The sequence below is a fragment of the Sprattus sprattus genome (genome assembly GCF_963457725.1).
Source record: "Sprattus sprattus genome assembly, chromosome: 9".
In the NCBI taxonomy this organism is placed as follows: Eukaryota; Metazoa; Chordata; class Actinopteri; order Clupeiformes; family Clupeidae; genus Sprattus; species Sprattus sprattus.
The window spans coordinates 24,260,376-24,275,056 of NC_137928.1; the positions used below are offsets into that span (position 1 = coordinate 24,260,376).

Sequence of the window (14,681 nt, forward strand, 5' to 3'; positions counted from 1 at the left end):
TCGGATTCACCAACCGCAGCACTATCCACTGCCCGCAGCACTATCCACTGCCTCACATAATGTAATAATAACCTTTATCCTGTGATCCATGTTGGTGTGTATTGAGACTCTATTTATCGTTCACGATATGAATCTTGTCATCACAACTCCTTTTTGGGTTCATTTACAAACAGGCGGCTCCTTGTCTGTTCAGCTTGTTCTCTCCTCTACCGCCTTTATTGTTTTTAGTTCTCTCTGTCACAGTCACATGGAGCAGCTCTTAAGTGAGTACACTTGAATGAGAATGTAATTCCCCAAACAGGAACCAGCTAGGCAGGACCCCTACAACCAAATCACAGGCCACAGAACCACATAAAAAGCACAAATGCAAAGGCTGATCAACAAAGTAAAGACCTCTGTGTTTGATTTCTATTCTGTTTCTATTCTATATGCTGCTGCTCTACCCACTTTTGCCATTACTGTTTGCTATGTGGTAAACTTGTCAGGATGTAGTGGGAACAGATTGACTCCACCACTCTCTATATATACTGATTGCTTCTCTAATAGAGTAGAATCAGATATGTACTGTTTACCTCTCCGGGAATGCATATTGTAAACAGCAGTATTTCTCTGAACTTTATTACTCACCAATGCTCCCATTAAGTACTTATCACCAAACACTGGTGTGTTACCTGACCGGTGACACTGAAAGTTAATTTATAAACTAAGCACTTCAGGTATTTGTCAAGTATCTGTTATTGTGATTAACACACTTATGTGGTTAAGAAAGTGTTGGGACCTGCACTGTACATTGACCATGTAGAAGATGACACAGTTAAACCACATAACACACAGTCCATCGCCCAGAAGTTCCATTAGCCCACCCCAATACACTACACAACCCACCGTAGTAGTTAGCTCTCCCTACTAACAAGGTCCCAGAGGCGTTGGGAAGGCAATCAGGACATGGTCGCCCCCATCACCACCACAAGCCTTGGTTACGGCGGAGGCTTATGGAAGGCAGGAAAACAGCTTCAGTCCCTGAGGTGTTGGAGAGGCTAGGCCACTGGAAGTAGAGGGTTCTAGTGCCAGGGGTCAGGGAGGTGATGACGTGTGGACCCTCCGGCTACCAGCAGTGGCAATGTGGAGGATCCCCTGGCTGGTGGTGGTGAGTCCTTCTGGCAGGCAGCAGGGGTGGGGTGGCCCTTCTGGCTGGTAATGGCGCTGTGGCAGCAGTGATGTGGGGTGGAGGCCCTCTATGGCGGCAGCGTGGAGTGCCAAAGCTTCAGCACCCAGATAGAGCACGGCTCCGGGCACATCCACAGCGGCCTCAAACCTGGCCAATGGGTCCTGTCCAATGATACAAGGTGTATGTTAGACAACCAAAATGGATGGTCAATGATTTGGCTGGCATCATTTACCGGCAGTGATTTTCTTACCCACATCTTGGAGCACTCGCCAATGACCGTGGTGATGTGGACCGTGGTGGATCTCCAACTCCGTGGTCTTGGGCCACCCGTCCCAGGCAGGGTTCTTGGGTTGACCAGCAAAATGGTAGACCACCAAGACTCTGCATAGGGTGCCATCAATGTTGAAGTCCAGCTGTAGTCTGTTCGTATGGTCCAGAGCCAGGTGGACCTGGACCCCTGTTTAATCTGCCGACCACATGTTAAATTGGGTGACCCGCGGAGAAGTTGGCGGCTGGTCCTGAGGTCCATGGCAGCTCCTGGCAGGTTGGGAACGCAGCTGAAATCTGGCCAAGGTCCTGTCAACGCCGAAGAGCTCCTCAATCTTCTCCAGTGTCGTCACCTCCAGCACTTCTGACACCAGTGTAGTGTCTTTGGGTTCTTCTGAAGTGACATCTTGGCAGGGTCGCTTTCGATTCGGTTGGAAGCCTTTAAATATGACACCTGCTAAACCATAATTACAGATAGATTAGTGGCACAACAGGACCAGAGGTTGTCATAAACATAAAACATAAGAAATTAACAGCGGAATTAAACAGCCTAACACACAGGTGAATTTTAAACAATCACACTCACTTTGACTAGAGACAAATGGGATACACAAGAGATACAAAACCTGACCACTACAGCACAACCGACACCACACAATATCCGATGCATGCTGAGGAGTTATGCAACAGTTTGCCGCCCAGAAGTTCCATACACCCCAACATGCTACAATATATAGGCCCTGCCTCCCAAATGACCACAGAAAGAGTGAATTTGGGACATGTCTCAGTCATCCATAAGATCTAGGTTGTAGAAGTTAAGGAGGGCATCAGTGTTTTTACTCCTAGCCAAGGGACTAATCTTTCTGTCCTAAATAGTGCCAATACATAATTAGATACAGCAGCTATGTAGGTTGCAAGTCTCTGTAACAACCCACCTTGCACCTTGAAACGTGACAGAAAGAAGACGTGATATCTGCCTTCTCAGGTTCAATTACTAAGAGACAGTGTGTGCATTCAGCAGGTTGTTACAGCATCACCTGTGCCTCTTTGTGTTCAGGCAATGTTTGTCCAATAACGTTCTACCATTTTGAGTCAGTTATGATTACTTCAATTACATGAAGTAAAAATGCACTGTATCATCAAATACAGGGAATCTCTACATTCCGCTGGTCATTAATGGGTTAAGTTGCAGGATGCATTTCACTCAAGCGTTACAACTACAAATGTAACCAAGTGACGGGGGAAAGGTTAAACAAATGTTAGTCATTGAAAGTAATTTGAAGTTGTGCCGTAAGTCTACATTGATTCAAGGAAAAGATGTTATCATCCCACAGCTAATGGCAAAATTGACGTAGTTCATTACAGAATTACGCACGACAGGAAATACCTCGTCACAACAAGTCGCGCACTTGATTTCTTTCTTGATGCAAATTATTTGACAATATAGGCCGAGGTCACATGTAGATTGTTTAGACTTTGGTAATAGGCATACTTCCAACGCACTGCTCCAAGCTACAAGTCAAACACATCTTAGATTGAGCCGCATTAAAAAAAATCAATTCCCATAGTTTATTCTTGAATATCTGGAATATAAAAACACGAATTATCTACGTAGATATAGGCTATGACTTGGACTTAAACATGAAGTATGCTTGCCTACTTAGAAAAAAGCATGCCAAACGAAAATGAATGCTATTTTAACTTAATAAAAAGATTGTAATAGAGGGCTAATCAGGGCGGTGGGTTTTAGCTTGTTCGTTATCAAAAACACATTTCCTAAAAAAACGTGACAACAAATTAGCCTGCACATTTGCCCTTAACATAACCCCTACATATCATTATACATGTAAGTAAGTATTCCATGACAATCATTTCGGACTGAGGAAGTTATTTCATGTTGTAAGACGATTGGTTCACATTACTCGCGTAATCTTTTTGAGCAAGTGGCAACGCTACCACGCCATTTGGGCTCAATATCTGTACTTGTTCTCTATTTCTTTCCACGGGCGAGAGGAGCCATAATGGCGGCAGTTTCAAGCACATCAATTCCTGTTTATTTTGGTAAGCCTTTCAGTTCCTGTCTCGCCTCGTGTAATTGGCTTAGACACATCAAAAACGCGGATTCAGCACTCTGATTGGTGGAGAACCCTTCAATCACAAAGGGATTCGACGGGTACCCAAGAAGCTTCGGTTGCGCGTGTGCTTCCCCAGGTCCTGGCAGCGCCATCCGGCTGGAGGGAGAGGACTCTGGCACTCTTGTTTTGTCACTGCTAAGGAACAGTGGATGTTTTTATTTTATTTTTATTTCCATTTCCATTTTTTCTGGATGTACATGGGCGCGCTGCCAACAGGGACAAAGCAGCAAAGCGGCAATCCACGACGTCGGTATCGATGGAAAAAATAAGTTGACTGCCCGTGGAAGAATTTTGTTTTCCTCGTTCCAAGGAAGAGGAGAGCTCATTTTATCAAAATGATTCGGATTTCAAGAATCAAGGGAGTGCAGGAGTAGTGACATTCAGAAGAAGACAGCGACCCACATTTTGTGAACACTGCACGAACGTCAATATCCTAAACGCCGTATATCGATGGTCACATTTCCGCGCGACGCTGCTTAAAAATTTGTTACACGGCAACGTTACATAGGTAAAGATTTGTTTGACGATAGGCTTTTTGCCTGCGTGAAAAGACAAATACAAGTAAGCTAGCAAGTGACAAGCTAGCGAGCGTGGCCTGATTTAGACCCAGCTAACTTCTGCAAACTGAATGCAGCACTGGCAGTGGGAACAGCGTCGGTGCTGGATCAGACAATATGGCAAACATGAGGAAATGTAAAAGATGAACGCACTGTGTTCTATGTAAATGCACATCGATTTCCCTTTTCTTTCCAAAAAGGGGGAAATCAAATCGAATTTGGGGTGAGGAGAGTTGCTCGTCACTTCCAACATGCGGGAGATTTAAGGCTGTGTAACATTTATTTATTGTGGGGGGAGCGGGATTTATTTTTGTGGCATCAACATTTTAGCCTGTTCAGTTTATTCTGTAAAGCAAGCAGATTCTTCTACAGAAATTCTTTAAGAAGCTTAATATTGCATTAGTCGTTAGCATTTTGCACGCAATAGTAAGGGTCCGTTTTCAGAACTAGGTCAGATTCGTAGAATGATAAACCTGGAGGCTCAGTGAGAGTGGGGTAATTATGACAACTGACACATTTATTTCCTTCTCATGTCAGACACTTTTGGTTTGATTTTGGTTTTTATATCGTTACATATGACAGCCAAATGACAGTTTGAAAACCACTGCCTCTAGCTTGACAAGTCACATATCAAGTCTGTTCACCGTGAGATCTCACTAGGGACCCATTTTGCTCCAGTTCTTTTCCTCCCCTTGTTTTTGTTTTGAGTGGATGGCTCTCTGCGGAACAACGGCAACTAATGCCGCAAAGATGATGGCCGCGTACAACGGTGGTGCCTCAGCAGTGGCGGCACACCACCCGCACCATCACCACCAACTACCGCACCTTCCACCTCCTCACCTCCACCACCACCACCACCCCGGACAACATCATCTGCAGCATCCTGGCTCGGCCGCCGCCGTCCATCCCGTTCAACAGCACGCCTCTACGGCTGCTGCAGCCGCGGCCGCTGCTGCGGCGGCGGTGATGCTGAACCCGAGCCAGCAGCAACCGTACTTTCCCTCGCCAGCTCCTGGACAAGCTCCGGGCCCGGCAGCGGCTGCTGCACCAGCCCAGGTTCAAGCGGCCGCGGCTGTCAAAGCTCACCACCACCACCACCATCAGCATTCGCATCATTTACAACAACAGCTGGACATAGAACCAGACAGGCCAATCGGATACGGAGCGTTTGGAGTGGTCTGGTAAGTTACCCTTACCTGTCAAAGTACTTTTTTGGGTTCGAGTTTGTCTGGGAACAGATATTTTCTGCTTGTGGACTGAAGTAGGCTTGCCCGTTTGATGAGTCAAGTTGGCCCGACATATAATTGATTTGCTTGAGAATAATTTAACTGTCCACAAAGTTTAGGATGTGCGCTGTCAAAACTTCTCGGCGCACGTCTGACATTCCTCTGGAAAATAAAATTGAAAGAGGATATAGCCTGTCTTTAGCGTATACTGTTTTTCTTTGTTGCGTTTTTAAAAATAGCTTTGGAGTAGTAGCCAGTGGGGGGGGGGGCTTTTTTTGGCAAGTTGCTTTATCTGGCAGCACCTTGTGAGTCCTGATAAGCCCTTTTAAAGACTCCCAGATTCAATCAGTTTCTCTGTTCTTGAAGGAGAGATCTCAACAGAAGATTCTTGCACTACTGATATTGTATTGTTTGTTCATTGTGACCTCCCATTGAGGGGCCTATTGTTGGTGGGCGTCTGGATCTAATCACCTATAACTCAGAACAGTAGCTGAGCCGTTATTCACAACTTTCTGCAGAGAATTGCCTGCGTATCTAGTGTTGATTCTATTTTGGGTTTAGTGGGCCTTAATTTATAATATTGACATTATGTCATATGGCATTTGATAAGTGATGAATACAAATCTTTAGTAGTTTTTATTTAAATATTTTAAAGTTCAAATTGAGAATAAATGCGTCTTCCCCGAGTTGGCCCTGTGGCGGCAGCTATTGCTCATAGAAAAGCCCTGGCTGCCACATTTGAAGTGGAGGGTTTGATGACATGGTTTCTGAGACTCAAGAGATTGGAAGTACAAATTAGTTCCCTCATGTTTATTTGGCATTATCTCTGTTTTGCGTAGACAGCTTAATAGCTGGTCTACTTGGCCGATGTTAGTGCTGTCTGCATTCATATCCTGGCTGTTCCTAGTTGTTTTGTTTTTGCATGCTGTTGCGGTATGGTATCAGCACACAGCAAGGAAGTTTGAAGGGATGTAGGAGATGATATGAACAGTTTTATTTGTCAAGAGACTAATACAAAGATTACAGGATATGACAGAGTAAGCATGCTCATGAAAACATAGGTCAGTAATAAGTGCATGACGGGTATTACAAAAGATTTGGTAGGATTACAGTATGTGTATGGCCTCCTTGGTCTTCAAGAAGTGTGTGTGTGTGGTGTGTGTGTGTGTGTGTGTGTGTGTGTGTGTGTGTGTGTGTGTGTGTTTGTGCGTGCGTGCTTGGAGCAAAGACTCTGGGGCTGCCCTTCTCTTGGCTCTTCCCCTCATATCTGCGTCAGCACAGTGCAGGCCCTAGCACTCACTGTCGCCACTGTAATCTCACCCTGACCTTTCTTCAAAATCGCTTCCTGTTGCTCATTGTCTGCTTTTAATCTGCACCGCTGCTTGACTAGGTATTTATAGCCCATCACTGGAGGCAGAGAGATGGCACAGGAGCACCCCGGAACAGTGAGTGCATGGGGCGGTGGAGGAGAGAGATGGAGAAAACAAGGGACAGATTGGAAGAGATAAGGGGAGGGGAGGAGGGATGAAAGGAGAGAGCAAGAAGAGAAGAGAAATGGTGCGAGCTAGGGAGCATGGTGAGGAAAGACAGAGATAGGTGAGAAAAAAAATGGTAGTGGTAAAAAGAGGGAAAAAGAGACAGAGGGGCTGTTTTAAGTTGCTCTCTGGGGACTTGGAGTCTATGCTAGGGGGTGGTGGTTCATGTTGACTCGTGTTGACTCCCTGACCTTCTCTGACTGATTTCACAAGATTGAGCAATGTGTAGGGAAGTGCTTCTTTCTTCACAACCCTCAGCCTAACATTAGATGGTTTATAGCAGGCTAATGACTGAGGTGGGTGATTGCGCTGCAGCTGCTGTAAACAGGTCTAAATAACTGTAGAGTGCGAAGCAAGGAACTAAGATCTAGTTGGGACATTTTCTGTGGAGCTTGGCTTTTGGCAGACTGCACTAGAATACAGTGAGTGCTTGCTGATGCAAGCAGTGGTGAAATGTGGACTAAATTGGCTTAGACCCCAGCAGAGAATGCATGCCATGTGCTTATCCGTGTTCGGCCCCAGATCAAGTTTAAGGTTTTCTTCGCCATTTCACCATCTTTTACAGTATGGACACGCAAATTGGCCAACACTAAAAATTCAGTGTAGCATCTTGATGCAGGTTGGTGGTGTGATCCATAAGCCACACATGTACACACACACACACACACACACACACACACACACACACACACACACACACACACACGCACATACGTGTGTAATGTGCAAGGCTGAAAATATCGTTTGTCATTGCCATCTATTCGTTATTGTTTTGTTTTTCTTTGAGTAATGAGACAAAGTATCTGGCCCTAACCTATTTGCTAGGCATCTTGTTAAGGCACAAGTTGTGTCCTCATTCGTGAGGATGGTGTATATTTAGACACAGTGATGGATAAATCATCCTTTATTTAGGTGGCTTATAAACCGCAGGAAGTGTGTGAGTTTGTGTTTGTGTGAGTGTCAGGATGTTCATTGTCAGGATTTTTTAAGCTAAAGTCATTTATATTGTTAAATGGTCAGGATTTGGTTTGGGGTTGATTTTTGTGTTTTTAAGTCCACCCACATATTGAAGACATGACGGGGGATAGTTCCCATGGGAACATAATTAACATCTTTGCTGTATGAAGATGGCATCCAGGATCTACATTAAACAGCATCTGATTTTTGGAAAAAATACTGTAATTTATGTTCTTCATCCACCAGCTAACCCAGAGCAGTTTGAAACCATGTTTTTGTACTTCTTTAGAAGAGTGTTTCTCACCTAAGATGGCCCAAGCTGTTTGCCCAGCTGTCTGTGTTATCTTTTTCACTTTCCCCTTCTGGAGGAAATGTATTTGTCAAGAAGGACCCTCAGGGCGACCCCACCACTCATAACAGAAGTCTCCAGTGCTGGGGCTTTTGATCATGGCCTGGAATGTTTACGTGGTCCCACATGCAGGCACTCTTCCCCCAGTGACCCGATGTAAGGCCCTGTTACCCATCATATGACCTTGGCCTCATGCTTCACATGGTGACCCAGGGTGGGGGAGTGGTAACTTGGAGGGAATGAGAATTTGTGTCTGGTTTTCCATAATGTCCATAATCCCATAATTGCCATTGTGTGTTTAACCACTGGGCCATTCTAAAAATCCTCCAACACTGTCCTCTCTAAACATGTCCTCCACCATCCTTATCCCTACTGAGTCATGATTGCAGAGTACTACTTCACCCTTTCAAGGGTATGGCCTCCACGGGGAAATATTTTCCATCCACAAATAAAGACAAAGAGCAGGGAATATGATGTCATGAATGTTTTTGAAATTGCTATTAATGGTATATATTTTTTAGAATCAAGTGGCTTCTGTCGGGCAGGCATCCCCTTACATTTACATTGGAAACATACTGGGAGGTGGGCATAGAGGGGCACATCCACAGATGTCATACCCTTTTCACTGAATTGCGTTGCAGTTTCACATGATATTGCTTGCTGATTGAAAGAAAGTCTGTGGGAAGCTTATCATATAAATGAGGATACGGTCAGGTCTTATTAAAAAAAAGTCTCGGGTGCAGCGATGGGTAACTGAATATAGAAAGAAAAGCGCACTGGAAGATATTAGGTCAATGTCGTTTTTAAATTCTGGATGTGAGGGTTTCTACAGCAGTTTGACCCGTGTGGGGGACGTGCTTCCTTGAAGCTGGGCACGGACTTTGGTTTAAGGCAGACTTGGTGAATAGTGTAGCATCAGATTTAGAAGAACTGAGAAAATATGAAAAACTAAATAAAATTCAGGCTGTTTTCATACTTGGTATGTTTCTGGTCCGAACGCAGTTATAATTATTCCCTTCTCCCCCTGCCTCTGCTGGTTTCTTTTCACATTACATAATTTAGTTGTAAGCCATGGTCCGTTTATGAAAACACATAAGGAATCTGCAGCTTTTATTTATCAATGTCTCGAGGCAACCACGCAGAGCAAGGGAAGGAAAATGGAGGGCTGTGCTCAATAGATTTTTTTCTTCTTTTTGTTAATTTGATACATTTGAATTATTTTGCGGAGACCGGCACCAAAGCGAGATTCATTTACAGAGCTTACACTCCAGTTACCCACAAGCATGAATTGCCATGTGGCTGTCATCTAGTCACTATTTAAAAAATTAAGCTTCTTAGAAAATTGCATGTTAATAAATAACTTGATTTATTGTCGGAGAATTTGGATCTATCAGCAGTCATAAATAGTGTCTGCTTCCTGGTTTTAGATTAGATGGCTTTCACATCAAAAGTTCAGGTAAACCGTAGCCCAGACCCCAGATGACTCTGGTACGGTCCATGGTGTGCACCTAAGTTGAAAACGAACTTCACATTAACGAACAAACTGGTCTAACGGCTTAAGCGTACCCTGGTTTTAGTGCGAAAGCATCCTAAACGGACTCGGGTCCGGACCACACGCTCTACTGTGAGAACACCCTCAGTGAAATACGAACTGGCCCACGGTCATGCCTGTTCACATGGTGCTTTTGATGATGCATAACTACCCTTATTATTGGCTGTCAGCTGAACTGAAAGCGAAAGCATGGCATTTTTTTAATGTCACCACAAGTAGGTCACATGTGTTGTAGAGTGGTCCACAGGGGTCTTCAAATTGTAAGTTTTATTGCTGTGAGTGATTAAAAAAGTGATAAAAACACATCATTACAGGTTTATATCTGCTTTCAGGTGAACATTTCAGAAGTATGCAGCGTGAAAAAATATACTGCATAATGTAATAAATCAGGGATTGGTGTGATCAGGTTTGTAACACCTTCTGAGAAACATTTGGTAAAAAAAATAAACACTGTTCTGTTATCAGTTTGAATATTGACCGCAGTCTGCCAAACCCTTGACTTATCAGCAGAATACCTATATCCACGAATGCAGCTGTTGGTGGTGAGACCCAACTAGAGGTCGTTGACCCTGCTGCATTCTGTGCATGCTGCCGCTGGTGCTGCTGCCTTTGCACCCTGACACTCCTCCTGGGTCTTGCCTGGATTCCTCCTACTTCCTGTTTCCTTCCTGCTTATCCATGCCCTCTGTGTTTCGGCCCCTCATACATTATTATGTATTTGATTTTCTTCTTCCCCTGATCGCTCTTTGTCTCATTTTTAACGGCCATTCTACTGGCACTGATGGCTGGGAGCTTTTAGTGCCTGCAGCATTAAAAGGCCCAGAGCCGGGGTCTGGGCTTTTTTCAGCAGCCACAGCAGTCAAAAGCAGCTCTTAAGAGGCCTGCATTTGGCAGATGTACAGGCCAAGAGGAGAGGAAAGGCTTACCTTTGAAGTCTGTGTGTGTGTGTTTGATTGGTGGAGGCTGTTTTTGGTGTTGGGAGGGAGAAGGCATACCTATTAACCTCTTTGACACATGGCTTTGTCAGGTTATTTTAAGGTGTCTGATTGTTCTGGGCTGAGGCAGAATCATCAGCTGGGGATGACGGCAGTCCTGGACCTCTCCCAGTGTCTTACTTTAGGTCTGTCCCTTCTATTTTGTTCAGTTTTGATCCGACATTGTTTCTGTGCAGTCATTACTGATGTAAAGTGCTCTGTGTTAATGATATGTAATAAAGAGATGTCAAAGTCTCTCCTCAATCAGTCTGGCAATCATCCTCTTAGCCTCACTGTTCTTTTATTTTCTTTCTTTTTTCCTCTCTGCCTAGCTCTTTTTGTTCACTGTGTCCCTCAAGAACCGCTATAGCTCAAATTTTGATACTTGGCTACATCACACATTCTGCTTGGACCCCAAATGATCACTGCTTGCAGCTTTATATGAACAAATTATTATGTTAAATGTCAATACTTAACATTTTAGTATTTTTTTCAAACATGTTCTTGCCTTTAACTTATAACCCTACATTTTGTATAAGCATGCTTCATTTACAAAATGTTGTCTAGTACAGTTATACAATGAAGCTCATATTGTTACTTATGTATACATGTACATTTCACAAAATACTCAAATGTAGCACAAGAGTATATCTGGTATAGTCATATTCACTAGACAGGTCACACACATAAACTATTGTTCTTTTCACACTTTTCTTGGAACTGAAAATACCCTAATTTACTTAATTCTTTCTAATTCTCTAACTTTAGTCATTAGCAGTACGTCTAGTTTGATACAAATAATCCCTTTATAAATGGGGCAGATGACCTGTTGCTAATTTGAAAAATGTCTCACTCTGCCTTCGTCATTGTTGCCAGCCGCCTCCATGCTTGTTTTAGAGCCCCTTGGGCTGATGGTTTTGCATGCGGGCTACCACACCCATAAACAGGTATGGCTGTTTGCAAGGGTATTTGAATATGTCTGTCCTCATGTCTGGCTACCATTGAGCTTCTATTTAAAGTGAGCGTGAGTGAGGATGAATTGCTTGTGTCTCGTGCCACACCCTTCGCAAACTGTGTTGAAATGCTTAGTCGTGCAGGGCGCTGGTAATAGTCAAATCCTCATTCTCTCTCACGCACACACAAATGCATAAAAAACAGGAACATATGAAGACAGTAAAGCTATGTCTATAACATCTTTGTTAAAATGTTGCAACACCTAACACCTCTCCTCCCTTGACATACATACACACACACTCTACTCTACGTAGGGAGTCTATGTAGGGAACATAGACCTACACTCTATGTAGGGAACTTTGTAGTGTTGGTACATACTCCTTGTCCAACCACCCTGTAAACATTGGGGATGGTCCATTAAGAAGAGGCTGAGCATTATCATGGTCTCTAGAGAGCTTCCCTCAGCACGCTAACTGCAGAGGAGCTCATGGTGGGCCAATGACTAAGCACCACACAATTCCAAGCATTCCGTGCACGTAATCCCACCAGCGGTCATGGAGCTCGAGGCCCAAGTGGCCGGTGTGAATCAGTGTTTAGCTCACAACTCCTTCGAACGTGTGTTTGGAGGTCGAGCACTGCCAGGAATGCCCATGAAAGTTCACCCACACACAGGCACGCTCACGCGGTGGAAGACGGCAGTGACGGGTGAAAACAAGACGAAGAAGACGGGAAAGAAGAGAAGTCTAGAGAGTGAAGAGTTATTTTCAAAGCCGGAGCTGATTAGAAGAACATCCTCAGGAAATGGAGGGAGGGGATGTTTGTGTGTGTGTGTGTGTGTGTGTGTGTGTGTGTGTGTGTGTGTGTGTGTGTGTGTGTGTGTGTGTGTGTGTGTGTGTGTGTGTGTGTGTGTTGTGGTGGGAAACGACATTGATTAGGACAGCACTGAACAGGAAGCCTGAACTGCATGGGGTGGGGGAGGGGGGGGGAGGGTGAGTGAGTGAGTGTCCCTTTTGCTTCTTCAGCAAGCCGAACTGTCCACTCCTCATTTATAAACAGCAGCATCCCATTTCCCCTGCTCTTCTTTTCCTCCTCCCTTTTCTCATCATCAGAGAGGAGTAAGCTGAAGAAGAAAAACATGCCATTTTCCTCCTCCTCCATCAACACGGGTTAGATGGAGTCTCTTACTGTGGCTGATAGGGAAACAGCCTCACGGGCATCCGCCATTACAGTAATATCTCCAGCTTGAACAGTCCCTGGACGCCAGACTTCATTGTCGGAAGCATTGTTTGTCCCCTAATAAGGGGCTCAGTACACAATACGAAGCTAAAACCATCATTATTTAGACTATAGCTATATTTGTTTTCTTCCTTTCTTTCTCTCTCCATCTCAGAACAGAATTGGAACTTACTAGCTGTGCCTGCCTAACACAATGCAGTATGATTTCCCCCAGCAAGAGGGACCATTAGTGTGTGGTTTCGTGAATTGTGCCTCTCCATTGGAGAGCTCTTGGGGGAGACCCGCCACTTAGTGTTCATTTACTCACTCCGTTTAAGTCATATTGTAGTTCTTCACACTTATCAAGGTCCCGATCTGCAACGCATTTTAGGCTATTGTTTTTATGTTGTCATGGCAATAAATCTCTGCAGTCTTGGTGCTGAAACGTACGCATTGGGTTTGTAGAACACACATTCAATGAAGAGAAACAATAGGCCCTATATGTTTCAGATGGACAACTAGCCACAAAGATATTTCACTGGTGTAGTTTTGTACACAAATGTATTTCAAATGTAAAAAGTAAAAATAAGCCTCTTGCCGTTCCTGTTGTGTGCTTCTTCTGTGTGCATATATGACCATTCCTACCGGTGATACACAGTGTGTTGATCTGAGCCTGGTTAGGGGAAGCCTGTTCTCTCACCCATATTCTTGTATATTTCTAACTTGTTTTTTCACTGCTCATCAGCAAAACTAATTTCTCGTGGAAATCTATTTTGGAATAATAAAAAAGCCTGTCTCTCACATTGTAGGGTATATAATCATTCTCCATGTCACTTTTTGCGTGTGATTTTGTGACCAAATGTAGTTTGGAGTGTGAATTTAGCATTGCCAGATTTGTAAATATGGGCTAAAACAGATTACTTTTTGGCCCTCATCCATAGTGGCAAGGTCAAGACTGCCTTTACTGTACCTCAGGACTCCCAGCAATTCCTGTCTTGTTTCATATCGACATCTTAGCTAAGAACTATTTAGTTTTGTAGAACTTTCAATTGGAAAATGAAGATTCTTTTCGAGTACGTTTTTTACAAGTTTTATACACTTTTTTTATCATGGCTGCAAGGCTAATTCAGTCGGAGAGTGGGCTTGCGTTAAGCATTTTAAAAACATAATAATTTTAATACCGGTTCATCCACATACAGTGTAATATCACGCATGGGGAATGTATTCTGTACCCTCAGAGAAAAGGGGTTTTCTGATGGTCTGACTCCTATGCTGTGAGTTTATTGTCAGGGAGTGGTCCTGTTGCATCACACGTGAACCTGACCCATAAGCTCTTATCAGCCAGGAGCACCTTTCCCCAACCACCCATCTGCAGTCTACTGTACCACTGGGCCTGGCTGATAGCATGCGCGTGTAACATTACGAGCTGGACATTATGGTGCTTCTAGCTATTCTGATAACGTGCATGTTCTCCAGTATCTACAAGAAACCCTGTCGAGCCCTGAAATGAAATTCGGCAAAGCTGGCTGGTAAGGCCAGCCCTCGAAGAAGATGAACAAAGAACAGCTGAACATAACCACTACTCAACCGGTTCAGCTGTTATCATGTCTGTTGTGAACATGAGGCTATCCCAAACCTTTTGTTCTTTATTTTGCCAGTCATCAGATCAGTTTTTTTCTTTGCTGATTTGGCACTAGGCTCAGGACTAGTTCTCCCTCTTGCCCTGACCAGCTGTAGCTCATGTTGGCTCGTCTCTGCTGCTGCTGCTGCTGCCTTGTTGTTTGCGCTGGTG

At 44.1% G+C, this 14,681-nt stretch overlaps 1 protein-coding gene across 1 annotated transcript in view; it reads left to right on the forward strand.

Moving 5' to 3' along the window:
- The first annotated feature begins 3,638 nt into the window (after nt 1–3,638).
- Nucleotides 3,639–14,681, forward strand: part of nlk2 (nemo-like kinase, type 2) — a 56,654-nt gene continuing 45,611 nt past the window's right edge. The window contains exon 1 of the mRNA XM_080845384.1: nt 3,639–5,308. Coding sequence (XP_080701510.1) covers nt 4,839–5,308 — 470 coding nt within the window. The 5' untranslated portion in view covers nt 3,639–4,838. The remainder of the gene's footprint in view (nt 5,309–14,681) is intronic.